Genomic DNA, 20445 nt, shown 5'->3' with positions numbered 1-20445 from the left:
CTGAAGAAGAGAAATTTGTTAACATCGAGTATAGATTTAAGTGTCAGGAATTCGTTTCTGAAAGTATTTGTATGGAGTGTGGCCATGTATGGAAGTGAAACATGGATGATAAATAGTTTGAACAAGAAGAGAATAGAAGCTTTCAAAATGTGGTGCTACAGAATAATGCTGAAGATTAGATGGGTAGATCACATATCTAACGAGGAGGTATTGAATAGAATTGGGGAGAAGAGAAGTTTGTGGCATAACTTGACTAGAAGAAGGGATCGGTTGGTAGGACATGTTTTGAGGCATCAAGGGATCACCAATTTAGTATTGGAGGGCAGTGTGGAGGGTAAAAATCGTAGAGGGAGACCAAGAGATGAATACACTAAGCAAATTCAGAAGGATGTAGGCTACAGTACGTACTGGGAGATGAAGCAGCTTGCACAGGATAGAGTAGCATGGAGAGCTGCATCAAACCACTCTCAGGACGGCACGGCAGTCGACTGACAGATACAGAGTTAATAGCATGTAACCCGCTATTGTTTCTACTTTTGTATATCCACGCAATTTATTAGTGATTAAAGGTTATAACACTTTTTGGCGACGAGGTCGGATATTTTTTTTTCCTGCGTTGTGGAATTGTGTGTTCGTGTCGGGGCAGACATGGAACAGCTTATTCAAGCGCTCATTGAACAACAAACACAGCTGATGGCTGCTATTCAGGCGTTGTCGATGTTGCTTACTCATTGTCTGTCTTCCTCTTCTCCGCCTCCGTTCCCTCCTTACGACGAGGCCCAATGAAGACTGGGAGGATTATGAGAAGCATTTGCGGCAACACTTCTTGGCTTTCGGTGTTGTCAACGCTCCTATGTGTAAGTCGTTATTTCTATCTTGGATTTCCCCACGGATCTATCAGCTGCTATCTCAGTTAGCCCCTCTGCGGGAACCTGCCTCTCTGTCCTTCCAAGAAATGTTTGAATTATTGTCTCACTATTACCGAAAAAACACCCACGTAGTTGCTGCCCGCATGGCGTTCTACCGGTGTCGTAAACAGCCCCATCAATCTTACCGGGCTTGGGCGGCGGAACTACACGGTCTGAGTAGGAAATGTCAGTTTGTCACGGACACTCATCTTGAGTCTTATGCTGATTCAATGGTTCAGGACGCTATTCTACGGCTTGCTCCTGATAAAGAAGTCCGGCAACGTGCCTTACAACTGCCAAACCCGTCATTGTCAGACGTTCTCAGCATCGCTCAATCTTTTGAAGTGTCTCACACTGCTGGTGCGCAAATAGACGCGTGGTGTGATGTGGGCGCTGTACAGACCACTTTCGACGCGGACACTTTGCCTGTTTCACAGGGGAACGACGACGTGGCGGCGGTTTACTCGCATCAACAACGTTGCGTTGGGCCACCACGCTCGCAGCGAAAACAGCAACCACAGAAGCAGGTTCGTTCCGCACTTCCTTCTTGTCCACGTTGTTTCGTACAGCATAACAGGGCCGCGTGTCCAAAACATTGGGCCACGTGTAATTCATGTAGGAAAAAAGGCCACATTGCTACTGTGTGTCAGTCCCCTAAAGTTCCTGTCGACGAGGACGAGGCATCGGACATGGATGTTAACTGTGTGCTTTCTCAAACAAATACGTTGTTTGTTACTGTTCGTGTTCTGGATAAAGACATTCGCATGCAAGTGGACACTGGCTCTGCAGTAACTCTCATTAATTCTCGCACGTATTTGGAGTTGGGCTCCCCTCCCTTGTCTCCCGTTACGCGCTATCTGTGAACTTATAATAAGCAGAAAATTCCTATCGTTGGCCAGTTTGATGCTTCCACTGCCTACAAGTCTGTTGTTAGGCCCCTCACGTTTTATGTGGTGGATCATGCGGGCACGGAAAACCTGTTTGGTTATGATGCTTTCCAGTTGTTCGGGTTCTCCATTGATGATGATGTGCACCTCATATCTGAGGATATTCCGTATCAACAGCTGGATGGATTGTGTTCTGAATTCTCGTCCGTGTTCTCTGCTGGTCTGGTTCGTGCCAAGGATTTTGAAGCGCACATTACTCTTAAACCTACAGTTCGCCCTAAGTTTTTCCGGGCACGCCCTATTCCGATGGTGTTGCGTGCACCTGTCAAGGCTGAGATAGACAGGTTAACAGCTTCAGGGATTCTCCTTCTTGTTACCTCCAGCGAATGGGCATCGCCAATCGTGGTGGTTTCTAAACCAAACGGGAGTCTGCGATTGTGTGGTGATTTTAAAGCCACTGTCAACACTCAGAGCCTCATTGACACTTATCCTCTTCCCCATCCTGAGGAGTTATTTACCAAGCTCGCTGGGGGCCAGTTCTTTTCCAAACTTGACTTATCGGAGGCGTACCATCAGTTGCCGTTGGACACGTCTTCCAAGGAATTTCTCGTCATCAACACTCCTTGTGGGTTGTATCAGTACCAGTGGTTACCATTTGGTGTCGCTAGTGCGCCGGTCATTTTTCAGCGGTTTTTGGAACAGCTCACGGCTTCCGTTCCCGGCTGCATCAACTACCTGGATGACATTGTTGTCACGGGGGCCTCCACTGAGGAGCACCTTCGCAATTTGCGTTCACTGTTTCGGGTTCTGCATTTGGCTGGGTTGAAGTGCAATCTGGACAAGTCACAGTTCTTCCAACCCTCCATTGTGTATCTTGGTTTCCACTTGTCCCGTGAGGGTATACGTCCTCTACGACAGCGGCCATTACCGCTCTACCCCGGCCGTCTACAGGCAAAGAACTTCAGGCATTTCTAGGCAAGATTGCTTATTATCACAAATTCATTCCATCCCCGGCGGCGGTGGCTCATCCTCTGCATCAGCTGTTACGCAAAAACGTTCCTTTCTGTTGGTCCGACGAGTGTGAGCAGGCTTTTGTCCGCCTGAAGGCTCATTTGCAGTCGGCACCTTGTCTTGCCACATTCCGTCCGGGTCAGCACTTGGTTCTGGCGACTGATGCGTCACAGTATGGCCTAGGGGCTGTTCTCGCCCATCGGGATGAGGATGGGCCGGAACGACCCATCTCCTATGCTTCCAAGACCCTCAACGATGCCCAACGGCGTTACTCTCAAATCGAAAAGGAGGCGCTCGCTATCATTTATGCTCTAAAAAAGTTCAACATTTTTTTGTATGGTTCTAAGTTTCACCTCATCACCGACCACAAGCCGATGGTCTCTCTGTTCAGCCCCTCGGCATCGTTTCCAGATAAGGCAGCTCACCGCCTGCAACGTTGGGCCTTATACTTGTCTCATTTTCACTATGAGATTCACTATCACCCCACAGCCCAGCACGCCAACGCTGGCGCATTGTCGCGTTTGCCGATGGGCCCTGACCCGGTTTTCGATCGAGATGAACTACTCTGTTTCCACATTGATGAGGAAGAACGTCGTGCGGTCGAGGGTTTTCCACTTACAGGTTCGCAGGTCGCGTCGGCTACTGCATGGGACCCGGTCCTGCGTCAGGGGATCGGTTTTGTTCAACGGGGTTGGCTGGACAGGACCAAGGGCCGGGCATCGGATCCCCTACGCAACTACCATGCCTTGCGCCTTCGTCTGTCTGTTCGTGAGGGTGTTGTTCTTCTGGCCACAGATGGCGCATCTCCACGGGTCGTGGTGCCAGCCTCTCTTCGCAAAGACGTTCTCAAACTATTGCATGAAGGCCATTGGGGGATTTCTCGGACTAAGTCCTTGGCCCACAGGCACGTTTATTGGCCCGGTATTGATTCGGACATCGCCCATATGGTCGCTGCGTGTGGTCAGTGTGCTCAACAACTGGCTGCACCTTGTACTATGCCCTCTCCGCGGCCTGATCCGGCGCAGCCGTGGGAACGGGTGCACGCTGACTTTGCCGACCCCTTCCTCGGCACTTATTGGCTACTGTTGATTGACGCCTTCTCGAAGTTTCCGTTTGTTGTTCGATGTCCGTCGCCCACCACTGCGGCGACGACGCTGGCTTTGTCCAAAATTTTTGCGCTAGAAGGTCTTCCATCCACGATTGTCACGGACAATGGCTCTCAGTTCTCTTCGCAGGCCTTCCGTGATTTTTGTACTGGACAAGGAATTCATCATGTTACAGCACCGCCCTTCCATCTGCAATCGAATGGGGAGGTCGAGCGCCTTGTCCGCACTTTCAAAAGCTAGATGAAAAAATTCCTTAGTGATTTTTCCACAGAAGACGCTCTGTTGCAATTTCTGAGTTCTTATCGCTTCACGCCTCTGGGTGATCACAGCCCTGCTGTACTCTTGCATGGCCACCAACCGCGCACTCTACTGCACCTGCTTCACTCTGTCAGGCCTTGTACTGTGTCCCCTAGTGCGGGAAAATACTCGGTGGGCGCCGACGTGTGGGCACGGAGGTATGGATCTCGCCCTAAATGGATTCCAGGGGTGGTCCAGGCTCTTTGCGGCCGCCGGCTTTGTGAAATACGTACGGACGATGGCATGGTTGTTCGCCATTACGACCAGATGCGCCCACGAGTGGTGGCCACGCCGGTGCCACCGCCCATTCTTTCGTCTCCACCAGCCCGAGAAGCCAGTCCTGTCGCTGCTGCCGATCTTCCGGGCGTGTTGCTGCAGCCAACGTCGCTACTGCTTCCAAGTACGCCGGAACCAGCCCCAGTCGCGATGCCGCCTTCTCCGGGACCCATCTCGCTGGGGCACACCCCCAGGTCCATGACACCTATGGATGCTGCTCCGGAGTTTTCACCCATCATCTCGTCCAGGAGGCGCGTTCCACGCGCAAGCTTCCATCCTGGACATTTTCGACCATACTCTCGTGTTTCTCCGCGGGATCTTCTCGGGGCCTCCCAAGAGGCCATGGATGTCTCCGCACTGTCTGTGTCTCCAAGGAAGTGAGTGTTTTTTTTCAAGGGGGGAAAAGTGTTGTGACAGTGCCACGAGATTTAAAAGTGCCGCTACGTCAGTACGCGAACACGGCGATAGAGGCGCTCCGCAGCTCGGCCGAGCGCGGGAGCGCCACCTGGCTATGAACGGTGCCGGCCGCATGTCACGGCACAGCAGTCGGATGACAGATACGGAGTTAATAGCATGTAACCCGCTATTGTTTCTACTTTTGTACATCCACGCAATTTATTAGTGATTAAAGGTTATAACAGAAGACATAAACAACAACAATACAAATTAGTTAAACATACCTGTGTGTGTGTGTGTGTGTGTGTGTGTGGGTGTGGGTGTGTGTGTGTATGTGTGTGTGTGTTTTAATTATTAGTTCACAATCCCAAACAATGTCCTTAACATTCATTATAGTATACTCAGACACATTGCATATAATTAACTACATTACAATTTCTTGTACAATGGCTTTCTACAACACAATGAAGAATTAATATTGATCTCTTTAATACATTGATTTCTAATGCGTCTCATACTTAAATTCTATTAGAAGTCCCAGCAAAAAAGTTTTTCAAAATTCAGAGAGTAACTTTCATTCAGTACCCAGAGAATTCCAAGCCATGTTCAAAACATGTTCATATAGAATAAGCTTCCATAAAATATGAAAAAAAATGAGAGGTTCTTAATAAAGTCACAGTTTCTGTATCCTCAGTTCAAGCGTATACCCAGATACATTTGGAATAAAGTTTACTCAGATATGGTGACAGCACAAGGCTCCATGGTAAGGGATGAGTAGTTAATTGCAGAATTGTCTACTGTCATCATCTGTCACTGCTTGTTCATGTGTACGTATACCTAAGTGCTCGCTAAATAGAGAATCATTATCGGAATTCATATTAACATTTGTAACTGTTCAGTTCAGTAGGTTAACAACTGTTATTCTTTCCTGGATGCTTAAGTGAATAAATGCAGCTGATTCTTTTTAGGACCAAATAGCAGAAGAACACACACATAAAAGACTATTGTGATTAGCAAGCTTTCAGAGCCAGTGACTCCTTCTTCAGACAGAATGGTTGAAGGTGAAGGAAGAAGGGTGAAGGAAAAGGACTGGAGAGGTCTAGGAAAAAGAGTAGATTTTGGGAAAGTCACCCAGAACTTCAGGTCAGGGGAGACTTACTGTATGGGATGAGAAGGAAAGACTGATTGTTGGGGAGTACATCGGATGAGATTTGAAAACCTGAGAGCTTAAAGTCTTGCATATTACCCTGTCTTCTACCTTTAAGCTCTCAGGTTTTCAAATCTCGTCCATGCAGTCCCCAACAATCAGTCTTTCTTTCTCATCCCGTACGGTAAGTCTCCGCTGACCCGCAGTTCTGGGTGACATTCCCCAAATCTGCCCCTTTTCCTAGACTTCTCCAATCCTTTTCCTTCAACCTTCTTCCTTCCCCTTGAATCCTTCTGTCTAAAGATTGAGCCACTGACTCCAAAAGCTTGCCAATCACAACAGTCTTTTATGTGTGTGTTCTGCTGCCATTTGGTGAGTAGGTTTTTTAATCTGTCCAATTAAATAATTTTATCAATAATTGATTGTTTTCATTGATTATTTTTAGGGTAGCATATGATAACAAGCTACCAAATAGGTACCAAGATTGAAGTTCTGAAAATGCAGCTAGCACAAAACTTTTCACCTTAGCTGTTAGCACAAAACTTTTCACCTTAGCTGTTAGCACATCTGTCGAAGTAACTAATGAATTCTGGGTTTTCCATTCAGCACTGGGTCGAAGGAACCATGGCAAAACCTTGACCATAACCTGGTCAACCTCAATTTACTACATGAATTCAACAAAGAAATTGTGTTAAGTGAATTGCTTTTGTATGAATGTGCATTCTCATATTGTGAGAACTAAATGTCAAGGAAACTCATGTAATATTCTAGTGGATACTGATTATAAACAGGAGCTATGGATGGAAAATTTGTGGTATGAGAGTTGGAACAGAAAAACACCACAATGATTTCAGTGTACCGTAACACGATGGAAGTAGATCTTGGCAAAGTGGATCTGGAACATAATTGTAGTAGTCATCCGTGAGTGGATTGGCTGATTGCTGTATGGTCAGGAATGAACACCACCCTCAGGATGGCCATAACCCTCACAGTGCCATGCTAGTAGCGGTGGTGTAGATACATGGAAAACATTCAGAATCACTTCGTAATACCTACCCTTTTTAGAGCTGGAAAGAAACTGTCTAAACATAAATATGGACTTCTACTGAATTATGTTGACCTGAATTTGTTTGTTTTGGAAATGGTATGTTTACAAGTATGAAGATTTTCTTTCAAAACATGCAAATGTGCTTGTCTTACAGACGTCAAATTCACCAGTCTTACAAGTGAAAGAACGATCAGTCACTGATAGTTCAATGTTGAAATAAACCTTTGTCACATTCAATGTTCATAACTACATAAGCTCTCAGTTATTCTGGCTGATTATCATGTTGCATTTTATCCAATAATTCAATGTACAGCATTGGTTTTGTGTCTCACACAGATTAAAGGGGCGATATGTTTCCGCTGATACTTAAAAGAGTTCCACAAATCATCACAAACCATAAGCTAAATATTCATGTTCAATTAAAAATGTTTTTACACACACACACACACACACACACACACGAAACAACTCACTCCCTCACTTCTCTAAATAACAGTTCCATAGTATCATTTTAATCTTTACATAGCTGGAAAAAAATAATTCTGAAGCAAACTAAATTCAGCTCATGTTTTATCCTTTCAAGTAACGAAGATGGAATGGTGTGCATAGCACTACACGTCAGTCAAGACAAACTGCTCACTTGTACCATCCCATGTTTTTAGACACTAGAGCAAAATCTAGATCTAAGAACCTTAAATTATTCTTGTTATGGAGTAATTAAATGATCAGTTCCTGTAACATTAGGGAACTGTGAACTATTGGATGAAATTAAACTAACATTTGCTCAGTTTACTGAGCCTACAAATTCTCAAATAAAAGCAAAGAAAATTATTTAATTACTTTAAAAAATGATAATCCTCTCCTGGAGATTCCTTATCACAAATAAAATTCATGTAACACAGAGTATTAATTTTTACTTAGGAAATCCATTTCAGGGAAAAGCATTCATTGACATTACACAACAATAGGAATCTATTTTCTAAGCAGAATGACAAAATTTGAAAAACTGCACATATTAATGCAACTTGTGTAATATAAAAGTATAAATCACTAGTGTGTAGGTTGACACATATCACAGTTATTCTTCATTTCTCGAAACAAAAGTTCACAAAAGGTCTGTGAAGAAATCTCTGTCTTCCACTCGTGAACTCATGAATAAGATTCATGCAAGTCTTTTTTTTTTTATAAAAAGGTCCATTGTAACATCCTCATAATCTCATCATTGACAGGCTTCCATTGGGGCCAGGGAATTGAGTATAAAGTATGGCAGGAAGTCTGGTAAGAAAACACCTCTATATGGTTATATGGTATATGCGGCCTTTAATTATGCCTCGCTGTTCTTCAAAAACTTTATAATTTTGCACTAGGAAATTTGCTAACTGCTGCCCCTGTGACGTATTAAGCTCAGTGATTTCTGTGGCAGGAACATTTTGGGTTTTGGAGTGTTGATCATAGACAAGATGAAGCTGGTTTCATATACGGTATCTTCAGTGACTCTCATCTTGCTTCGTTCATTCATTCAGATTGTAGCTCTATGAATCCAGAATAAGATGTAGCCCACTGAAAAGTTGAACTTTGTTTCCTTTTCGTAGAAAGAGCTCACTCCCAACGTCTAGTTTACAATTAATCCATTAAGAACTAGGAACTTGTATGCATCCACTACATTCCCTACTGAAATTCATCATCTTTGTCTGCACTCTTATGCTCCGGGATTTTGTGCCAGCCGGCCATGGTGGTCTAGCGGTTCAGGCGCTCAGTCTGGAACCGCGCGACTGCTACGGTCGCAGGTTCGAATCCTGCCTCAGGCATGGATGTGTGTGATGTCCTTAGGTTAGTTAGGCTTAAGTAGTTCTAAGTTCTAGGGGACTGATGACCACAGATGTTAAGTCCCATAGTGCTCAGAGCCATTTGAACCATTTTTTTTTGATTTTGTGCCATTAGCTCCAATAACCTTACAGTTGCTAACCTGGAATATAGGTAACTTCTTCTGCTCCATTATTTTTTGAAGAAAACTTGGCAACATCACATTTACAGAAGCTCTGGCATATAGAACAGTATTTTCGGGCTCACCATCTACCATGGCCCTGATCATTGATTGTGGTACCATGGGAAAATTCTCGTCACGTTTGTATATATCTGCAGAGAGTTCTTGTTGAAGTCTTCATTATATCTTAAAAAAACTTATGGCTAGTAAGTATCCACATTTCCAATGCCACCTTCCTAGACTTTGATCTTCACCTCTTGATGGATTCAGTTTCACCTCTTGATGGATTCATTCCATACCTCTGCCCATAACAAGCTAACTAACTATCCACATCACCTGCATTTTGGCAACTGCATCCCCTTCCATCTGCAGTAATTTTTTTGCTGAAGATTTCACAGAGCCTTTCCAGACAGGTACTACTCTCCACAGTTGGTCCACAAACAGATTTTCCATACCATATCCTCACTTACACCTAATCCTTCCACCACCCCAAGAAGGAGCTGCAAAGGAGTGTCCTCCTCATCACACAATCTCACCCCAGGCCAGAGCAACTGAACCATACGCTTCAAGAGAGCTTTGACTATCAATCACTGTGTCCAGAAATGGAAATGGAAATGTCGTGTGGCTAAGGCCTCCCATCGGGTAAACCGTTCGCCTGGTGCAGGTCTTTCGATCTGACGCCACTTCGGCGACCTGCGCGTCAATGGGGATGAAATGATGATGATTAGGACAACACAACACCCAGTCCCTGAGCGGAGAAAATCTCCAACCCAGCCGGGAATCGAACCCAGGCCCTTAGGATTGACAGTCTGTCATGCTGACCACTCAGCTGCCAGGGGTGGACTGTCCAGAAATGAAGGGCATCCCACATCTGACCCATCCTAAAGTGGTATTCTGCTGCCCACCCAATGTACAAAACATCCTGGTCCATACTTATGCCATTCTCACTCCTACCCCCTTGCCACATGAATCATATCCCTGTGGAAGCTCCAGTTGCAAGACCTTCTGAATTCGTCTGCTCAGCGTATCCGAGTCTAGTCCTGTCACAGGCGTATCTTATCCCATTGGAGGCAGAGACACTTTTGAAAGTAGCCATGTTGTACACTGGCTCTACTGCAAGTTCTTCACACCAATTTATATGGGCATGGCCACTGCGTGCCTATCCACCAGAATGGGTGAACACTGCCACACTTTAACAAAGAACAGAGTTAACAAAGCAGTGGCAGGACATACTGCTGAGCACAACGTGCTCATGGTCAATGTTTACTTCACAACCTATGGCATCTAGAACCTACCCAGAGCACCAGATGTGGAGATAGGAGCTATTCTTGCAACATACCCTTCGCTCCCTGAATCCTCCTGGCCACAGTCTCTGCTAACTCACTGCATTCATGCACTCAGGCCCTCCACCCAACAGTCTCCCTTTCCTCTGTCCTGTCACCGCCACCCAATCCACGCCTTCAAGTGCTCATCATTGTGCACTGCATGAAATCTTTGGTTCTGGTGTCTCTGTGTCTTAATCGCTAACCTCTACGCTAGATGCCTCCCTGTGAGCTGTCAGCTACTGCATCTTACCTCCTCCTCCTGCTAGCTGCCTCTGCCTCCCTCTACCCACCCCACCCGACACAATGCCTCACATCGGTCTCATTGCTAAACTGCTATCCTGACATTGTGTGTTCAGCCAGCACGATGTATCTAGCCAGTTTTAATTATTTTTATGTGCACCTGACAGCAACTCCACACTTCTACTATTTGGTGAGTGGTCTCCTAGACTCCAAAATTATTTACATTCTGCCAGAACTTTTTGTTTTATGAGTATAAAATTTGTCAGTTACTGATTACATGTCATCACATTGCTGCAGTGTAGAGCCATTGGCTGTAGTGGTAGACAGTATTTTGACATTATGTGATTGCATAAAGGTTGTTGCTTAAGTCATTTTCTGCATTTAAAGGTTTAAATAGAATGTGGTTTTTAAGTTTCGGCAATTGTATCTTCTTCTGCCCATCTTCGCAAAGTGAGATACACATTACATTACATCACATCACAGCACATCATGTCATGTTAATACAGGTAGATGATGAATTAGTAGCTTTATTTTCTTCCATACATGGAAAATAATTTCACTGTTACAAGAGGATGAGGGACCAACAGTCTTGCAACAGTGGAAACTCCAGTTCCCATCAGATCATTGAAGTTAAACTCTGTCAGGCTTGGTTAGTACTTGGTTGGATTTCTGTCTGGTCTGTCAAGAGCTTTTGTCAAGCAGGGCACACTCAGTCCTTGTGAGGCCAGTTGAGGAGCTACTTGATTGAGAAGTAGCATCTCCAGTCATGAAACCTGAGAACGGTCGGGAGAGTGGTGTGTTGACTCCGTTGACCCTGTGTCTCTCCACTTCCAGTGATGCCTACCAGCTGAGGATGATACAGCTGTTGGTCAGTACTGTTGGGCCTTCTGAGGTCTGTTTGGATGGGGTTAGTTGGTTAGTTAAGAGGATGAGAGTGGTGGGAAGTTCTCTATTGTAAACAGAGATAAAATATAATTGCTACAATTTTGTGCAGAAGTCTAAAGATGATTTGCTCACAGTGATAGGAAGTTTTAGTACAAAATGACATGTGGCCAGAAATTTTTTTACACCACACTGGTGACAGAACCTGTGTAGTGCAATGAGTGTAGAACTTATATTAGCATACATTTATGTATCCATTATCAGGCAAATGTAGTTAACAATTAGAGTATAATAAAAAGTAATAATATAGTTCATAATTACTCTTTTTTTGTGTAATACACCCATTACATTAGCTTACCATTTCACTCTGTTATATTGGACAATGAAGTAATCTTTCCTTCAGTGAAAGATGGTTTTAGTTATTTAGAGAAATATTGTGACCTTTTTTTTATGTTTAAAGATACAAGGCATAACAGGATTTTGAATGTAATTTGCATTGGAGATATGTGAACATATCACAATTGATTACATGTTTTGTAAATAATGTACACTACTGGCCATTAAAATTGCTACACCATGAAGATGACGGGCTACAGACGTGAAATTTAACCGACAGGAAGAAGATGCTGTGATATGCAAATGATTAGCTTTTCAGAGCATTCACACAAGGTTGGTGCCGGTGGCGACACCTACAATGTGCTGACATGAGGAAAGTTTCCAACCGATTTCTCATACACAAACAGCAGTTGGCCGGCGTTGCCTGGTGAAATGTTGTTGTGATGCCTCGTGTAAGGAGGAGAAATGCGTACCATCAGGTTTCCGAATTTGATAAAGGTCGGATTGTAGCCTATCGCGATTGCAGTTTATCATATCGCGACACTGCTGCTAGCGCTGGTCGAGATCCAATGAGTGGTAGCAGAATATGGAATCGGTGGGTTCAGGAGGGTAATACGGAACGCCGTGCTGGACCCCAATGGCCTCGTATCACTAGCAGTCGAGATGACAGGCATCTTATCCGCATGACTGTAATGGATCGTGCAGCCATGTCTCAATCCCTGAGTCAACAGATGGGGACATTTGCAAGACAACAACCATCTGCACGAACAGTTCAACGATGTTTGCAGCAGCATGGACTATCAGCTCGGAGACCATGGTTGCAGTTACCCTTGACGCTGCATCACAGACAGGAGCGCCTGCAGTGGTGTACTCAACGACAAACCTGGGTGCACAAATGGCAAAACGTAATTTTTTCAGATGACTCCAGGTTCTGTTTACAGCATCATGATGGTTGAATCCATGTTTGGTGACTTCGCGATAAACGCACATTGGAAGCATGTATTCATCATTGCCATACTGCCGTATCACCTGGCGTGATGGTATGAGGTGCCATTGTTTACACATATTGGTCACTTATTGTTCACATTGACAGCACTTTGAACAGTGAACGTTACATTTCAGATGTGTTACGACCCGTGGCTCTACCCTTCATTCGATCCCTGTGAAACCCTACATTTCAGCAGGATAATGCACGACCGCATGTTGCAGATCCTGTATGGGCCTTTCTGGATACAGAAAATGTTCGACTGCTGTCCTGGCCAGCACATCCTTCAGATCTCTCAGCAATTGAAAACGTCTGGTCAATGGTGGCCAAGCAACTGGCTTGTCACAATATGCCAGTCACTACTCTTGATGAACTGTGGTATTACCTAGAAGCTGCATAGGTAGCTGTACCTGTACACGCAATCCAAGCTCTCTTTGACTCAATGCCCAGATGTATCAAGGCTGTTATTACGGCTAGAGGCGGTTGTTCTGGTTACTGATTTGTCAGGATCTATGCACCCAAATTGCATGAAAATGTAATCACATGTTAGTTCTAGTATAATATATTTGTCCAATGAATACCCGTTTATCATCTGCATTTCTCCTTGGTGTAGCAGTTTTAATGGTCAGTAGTGTAATAAAATATTTACTTCTTATGCAGATATTAAATAATTGGCCAGGGGTGAGTAGGGCTCGTGCACTGAGGGTTCTGTACAAACTTAATTATGTATATAGAAAGTTCATCCATTCTGGGAATTCACAGTCTCAACCATTTTTGCCTGTTATTGACACTGATACTGGCAAGATCCAGGGATTCCATGACTTCAAAAATGTTTTAATTTCAATAATATAAATGTGACATAATGTCATGCAAGAGGCAGGTGACCATTATTATTATAATCAGTAGTTTTCCATTCAGGCTGACTGCATTGAGGAAGGCAAAAGTCAAACACCAGGCAAGAAATGACTTTATTGCTCATATGATGAATTTCAGAATTTATCCATCATTAGATATCCAGAAGTGATTGCTGCAAGTAGATATGGCATTTCAAGTTGTATGTGAAACAAACATTCATAGACTGTGTTCATGGACATCTGATGATGGACAGATTCCGAAGTGTATCATACGAGCAATAAAGTCATTCCTTGCCTGATGTTTGACTTTCACCATTATGACTCAGTCAGCCTGAATGCAGAACTACTGACTGTTTTAATTTCAAGTTGGACATCAGACAACAAATGACAAAAGAAATACTTTTTTCATGTTATATAATTACAAATTAAAATTTTTCAGATGTTTTCCTTTTATTATACTGTGAAAAGGTACTTCTTGCCAAATTTCATCATTGTTGATCAACAGGAAGACCCTTATAGCTTTTGATGACTGAATTTATGAGTATCAAATTATGTGACATGAATGACTGTACCTTTTGATTACATTGACTTCAAAGCTTATGTTTATTATACTGTAAAGGGATCATAGACCTTAGTATGTGACTAAAATTTCAACTTGATACTGTTCTTGAGAAAAAGGGTGTCTTAACTGACAGATTAACAGTCAAGTCAGTCTGATAACACAACATGCCAGAAAATTTTTTTTTCCGTGTGAAATAATTACAAACTTACAGTTTTTGGACTTTTTTTTCCTTTGGTTGTACTGTGAAACCTTACTTTTTGCCAAATTTCATGATTCCAGGCCAATGGGAAGCACCCTGTATGGTTTGATGAGGGAGTTTGTATCTAAATATGTGACCTCAATGGTCATAACTTTTGATAGTACTGACTTAGAAGCTTATATTTATTACACCACCAAGAGCCTATAGACCTTAGTATGTGACATAAATGTCAACTCGATTCATGTACTCATTGCTGAGAAAAAGGGCCATAACAAGCAGACTAACAGACAAGAGTCAGATAAGAAATGACAAAAAAAATTGTGTGATATAATTACAAATTTACTGTTTTCAGACTTTTTTCCTTTGGGTGCACTATGAAATCTTCTGTTTTGTCAAATTTCATGATTCTAGGCCAACAGGAAGTACCCTAGAAGTTTTGATGATTGACTTTTGGAGTATTAAAATATGTGACATTAATTGCTGGATCTTTTGATTGCACTAGTTTAGAAGCTTCAATTTTTTACACTAACAATGGACTATAGACCAGGGTGTGTGACATAAATTTCAGCTTGATACGTCTACCCATTTGTGAGGAAAAGGTTTGTTAACAGTCGGACAGACAGACTGATGACCTGACAACAAAGCAATCCAGTAATGATTCCGTTTATACTGATTGAGGTATGGAACCCCAAAAATTAGCTTTCATCTTTACAAGCACTTGTGATGCCTAAAGTTTTGTGTTTTAATTTTGAGTATAGAGAAGCCTTGAAAGAACAGTGCACATGTGAGAATGCAGGCTTTTTCAGTGAATCTCGATGATAAAATCTTCTCAGGTTGACAGCTGTGTCGGTGCATCATACTCTGGCAACATTTCAGCAAGTTTCTTACTTGCCATTTTCAGGTGAAGTGTCAGGTTCATGTCTCATCCAGGTCTTTATAGCTGCTGGACCACAGGCTTCTCTGCATACATGATGCCAGTCGGACCAATCAAGCACAAGTGGAATCGGTGCAGCAGCATATGGGGTGGGGGGGGGGGGGGGTGGGGGGGGGAGGGAGAGCTCGTGGCCGGTGGGTTTTGGTGTCTTGTCTCAGCATCTCATCTCGGTGCAGCCTGTTTATTCCATCAATTGCCACTGTGCTACCTCCACTGGTGCACTCTTTCGTATTCTTGCTAATGTCGTGTCTCACACAGTGCTAAATTGGAAGCCACTATCCCAGTTGACCAGGTTGTCATTGACTCACAGCTCCACTGTCTCTTTAATAATAGACTCCTAGAAACTATTCACTCTACACATCATCCTGGTTTGTTCCAACTGAAACATGTGTTCTTCACTAAAGCTGTGCTCCGCTACCACAGATTTTGCCTTTTGTCCAAGGCGAACGCTTCTCATGTGTTCAGGGAAGTGTTGTGTGATGCAACGCTGTGTCTGTCCGATATATTGTTTTCTAAATCACATCAAATGCTGTAGAAAGCCGATGTTCTTAGATCCAGGTTGTCCTTCATTGAGCCCACCATATTCCTGATTTTTGCTGGAGGATGGAAGATGGTTTTGGCTTGTTCTTCTCCAGTATCCTGGAAATCTTTGCCGTGAGTGGGCCCACATGCAAGAGGAATGCCAGGCCCTTATTGTCCTCTTCTTCCTTCCTGAAGGTCCTCCTTCTTCTTCTTGGCCAACTTGAGAGCGCGTGCAATCTGTGTTTTAGTGTAGCCATTTTTCTGTAAGGTTTTGTTTAGGTGCTGCATATCAGTAGGTAAACTGTCCTTGTCGCAAATTTCATGATCTCTGCGGACAAGTGTTGTGAACACAAATTTCTGTTGTGCTGGGTAGTGGCAGCTGTTGGTGTTGAGGTACAGAACTGTGTGTGTTTTCTTTCGGTAGTCGAGTGTCACAGTATTCCATATGTTTTTTTCTTTATTGTGACATAGAGGAAGGGTAAGCACCCATTTTCTTCTAATTCCATTGTGAACTTGATGTTCTCATGTATGCTGTTCAGATGGTAGAGAATATTTTTTAGAGTGTCCTCACTGTGTGGCTAGAACATGAAAGTATTGTCCACGCACTGATAAAAGACCTTGGGTTTAAGGCGTGCTGTTTCCAAGATGATATCCGCGAAGTATGCCGTGTACAGGTTAGCGATACATGGTGCCAGTGGGTATCCCATAGCAACTCCACCCACCTGTTCATAAAACTTACCCCCACACTGGGAATACATGGTTGTGAGCACATGCTGGAATAATTCCACTGTGTCTTCATCGAAATGGCTCTCAAGTAGTTTCAGGGAGTCCTCTAGCGGTACCCTCTTTCATAACACAAAAGGGCATGCGGCGTACTTTGTACACATAGAAAGAATGCCTGTCTTTATGTTACCAAGGTAAACATCTGAGCAAAATCACAGTTTAATCTTAGTTTAATTAAAGAATGATAAAATAAACTTACATAATATGAGCTAATTCACTGTTTAATTAAAATATAATAAAATGATTCTTCATTATATCGCTCAGATTAGATTAGATTAGATTAATACTAGTTCCATGGATCATGAATACGATATTTTCCATGTATGAGAGTTACCCCACAGTAGTGACCCACCTAATGCATTAAACAGAGCATTTGCTTCAGACCCCAGCTAACTGTTTATTTGCTTACTAATTATCTCGTAGACAACACCCTCATTGTGGAATTGTGCTGCTACCTTCCAATCTGAGTCATTTTCTAGCACAGATCATAAATTTTTTCTCAGCTAGTTCGCTGTTTATTTTATATTACTGCTGATCGTTTGGATGTATGACAATACAACTAACCACTATGTTAGCTCAAGAAATAATGAATTAATAGGTACTTGCTCACAATGGTGAAATAACAATGGAACAGTACAAGGCAATGTAATTTGCAGTTGGTGCTCTGTATACATAGGCGTGCCTGTGTAAGGTTTAATGAGAACAGTTTGTGGCTAATTTTAGTTTGTGAAGTTGAAAGAAAAATGCAGTTTGTAATGGAATATATGGATGGAATTCAAATGTTTGTCTTAGATAAAATAATTGCACCACTGACATTCATTCTTGATAATTAGCTGAAAATTGAATTTTTTAAAATAATGTTTAGACTGGATTACTCATGGCGTGGTTACATTTGTGGTTTCCTTTTACTAGGCAATATTACTGAAGCTGAAGTTGTGGGGCAGTCAGCCCTTTCGCATCTTCCACATGAGCCATCTTTGCATTTTAGTCTGGCAAATACTCTGGGCAAGTCTGGGAAATATGAGGAAGCTGAAAAACATTTCCAGCTGGCAATTCACTTTGATTCAAATAATGCCTTGTACTACTCAAATTTAGGTAAGTGCCAATGTATTCCCTTATTATATAATCATTGCTACAGTTTTCACACTTGTTCCATCTGTTATTATTAAATCATTACATGGACTTGCCCTCATTCATTAACTCCATCAGTTTTTCTAGTTCAGTTTTACAGTTCAGAAATGAGCAACAGCAAGGTGAAACTTATAAAGATGTAAAAAGTCTCTTAGAGACTAGAAAAAAATATAGTAAGTGAGAAATTCCCTACCTCTGATGTTATCAACAAACATTGTGTTCTGAATATAGTTTTAAAAGAGTTAATTTTTATACATTTTGCCAATGTGATTGTAAGGTAATTACAAGTTAAAGAATGATGTTACAAATTCCATATGACACTGCATTAAAAAATATGTCTTCTATCTCATCATAAAACTGAGAATGACTCACTTTTCTATATGACAAAAAATGATTTTATAAGTTTGAGAATCTTTTTAGAAACAAAATTGTTAAGCGTAAAATAGAGAATCATCTGTGCTAATATAACTCTCACTTTTAAGTTGGCAGTGTTGATTGACATGTAGAAGATTTTTCAATTTTACACCCAGAAGAGCCAAGTAAAATTTGGTGAAATAGTAGAACTATAATTTTTTTAATTTCTTTTATCATTTTTCAGAACTTGTATCATCATCATGGGATCTGTAGATTATTATGCTGTAGCTCTGCTGATTAAATTTTTTAAATTTTCTATTCAAGCTTGACATGTTGTGTCAACTGGTTATTAGTCCTTTTTTTTTTCACTACTGCATTACTTTTCATCTGTATATTCATAGCACTGTAATTCTGCCAGAGACAGGAAAGGACTTGGAAGAGCAGCTGAACAGAATGGATAGGGTCTTGAAAGGTTATAAGGTGAACAAAAGTAAAAAAGAAGGGGGGGTTAATGAAATGTAGCCAAATTAAATCGGGCATTGCTGGGGATTTAGATTAGCAAATGAGACACTAAAAGTAGTCAATGAGTTTTGCTATTTAGGCAACAAAATAACTCACGATGGCCAAAGCAGAAAAGATGTAAACCACAGACTGGCTGTAGCAAGGAAAGCATTTCTGAAAAACAGGAATTTTTTAACATCTAATATAAATGTAAATGTTAGGGAGCCTTTTCTGGAAGTATTTATTTGGAGTGTAGCATTGTACAGAAGTGAAATGTGGATGGTAAGCAGTTTACACCAGAACAAAATAGAAGCCTTTGAAATATGTTGCTACTGAACAATTCTGAAGATTAGATGAGTAGATAGTGTAATAAAGGAGGTACTAAATGGATTATGGAAAAAAAGAAATTTGTAGGGCAACATAACTCAAAGCAGGGATTGGTTGATAAGGTATCAAGGACTCATCAGTATGGTAATAGTTGGAGGTGTGGGGGGTAAAAATTGTGGAAGGAGGAACACAATAATCAAGTTCAAATGGATGTAGGTTGTAGTGGTAATTTGGAGATGAAGAGGCTTGCACAGAATAGATCAGTATGGAGAGTTGCATCAAACTAATATTTGGACTGAAGACCACAGTGATGACGACAACAACAACAGTGTAGCGTGGCAGTGGTAGGAGAGGGAATGAAATATTTTTGCTCACAAACTTTTAAGTGTAGCTTTGTAGATAGCTATATTTGACAGTTGTGTTTAATATATTTTCATGTTATTTGATGCTAATTTATTCCATTATGAAACTGTGATACTTGAATGTACTCCATGAATTCATTTTCATTTTGTATTCACATACATATTTCTCCTCAGGAGTTTTATACCATCGCTGGAAGAAGTACCCAAAGGCAGAAACGTTGTATAAAATAGCACTGGCCATAGACCCTACAATGCAAAGTACAATAGATAATCTGAATGTGGTCCGTACATTTCGTTCAAAACAAGATTATTCACTTGCTAAACAGACAAAAAAGGGAAAGAAAGAGGTAAATACCTGTAATGCTTGACAATGTCATTTTTTTTAATATCAAGAAAAGACTGGATTAATTATGTTCTCATTGTAACTGAATCATGTGTGGAATCAGAAAAGTGATTATTCCTGGAGTCCTCACAGTTTGTTGTAACAATGAAATATATCTGTTGTCACTGCCCATGTAGATGTTTCATGCAGTAACCAAATGTGATAATACAAGATTGTCAGTGATAGGTTTAGTCTTTTTTATCTGTTTTTATAAATAGTTACAGCTGTGGCTTGCTTTGTTGTGCTGTGGATCCAACAAATCTTCCTGGAGAACGAGTGTTTGGTTACTAGAAATAAAGGCTGGGATTGTGTTAACCAGTTGTAATGTATTTCCCCTTCCATTCATCCTAATATTGTATGTTTTAACACTCACTCAGAGCTAACAACCCAAAAAGTGGCACATAAATTTTGAACAGATCCCACCCAGTTATCTGTCTTCACATAAGTGATTATAGTCCCATTAAAAATTTTATAATGTATACTATTATTAAAATATAATGAATACTGTCATTAAAGCCAGACATGCACTAGAACTGTTCTAACACTGCCATCTGCTATGTTGATGATAAAGAATATATCCATCACACTTTACAGTTTGTGTATTGTCATAATAGAACTGCAGGAGTTAGCAATCAGTTTTGCTGTGGCAAAATGTAATGTTCTTTATCTATGAACATGAGATTTGGATATTCCATAATATTAATGC

The 20445-nt window shown here is 41.9% G+C and overlaps 1 protein-coding gene across 2 annotated transcripts in view; it reads left to right on the top strand.

Annotated features, from left to right (window-relative positions):
• The window catches only part of LOC124593815 (protein O-mannosyl-transferase TMTC4-like), a 135580-nt gene extending 115526 nt beyond the window's left edge, over positions 1–20054 (top strand). For both annotated transcript variants that reach the window (XM_047132163.1, XM_047132164.1), the window contains exons 12-13: positions 17595–17777; positions 19532–20054. In XM_047132163.1, coding sequence (XP_046988119.1) covers positions 17595–17777; positions 19532–19725 — 377 coding nt within the window. In that variant the 3' untranslated portion in view covers positions 19726–20054. The remainder of the gene's footprint in view (positions 1–17594; positions 17778–19531) is intronic.
• The last annotated feature ends 391 nt before the right edge of the window (positions 20055–20445 follow it).

Source organism: Schistocerca americana, chromosome 2 (genome assembly GCF_021461395.2).
Source record: "Schistocerca americana isolate TAMUIC-IGC-003095 chromosome 2, iqSchAmer2.1, whole genome shotgun sequence".
NCBI classification, from domain to species: domain Eukaryota; kingdom Metazoa; phylum Arthropoda; class Insecta; order Orthoptera; family Acrididae; genus Schistocerca; species Schistocerca americana.
The sequence above is the reverse complement of the archived record's forward strand: the minus strand, read 5'-3'. Positions and strand labels throughout refer to the sequence as shown.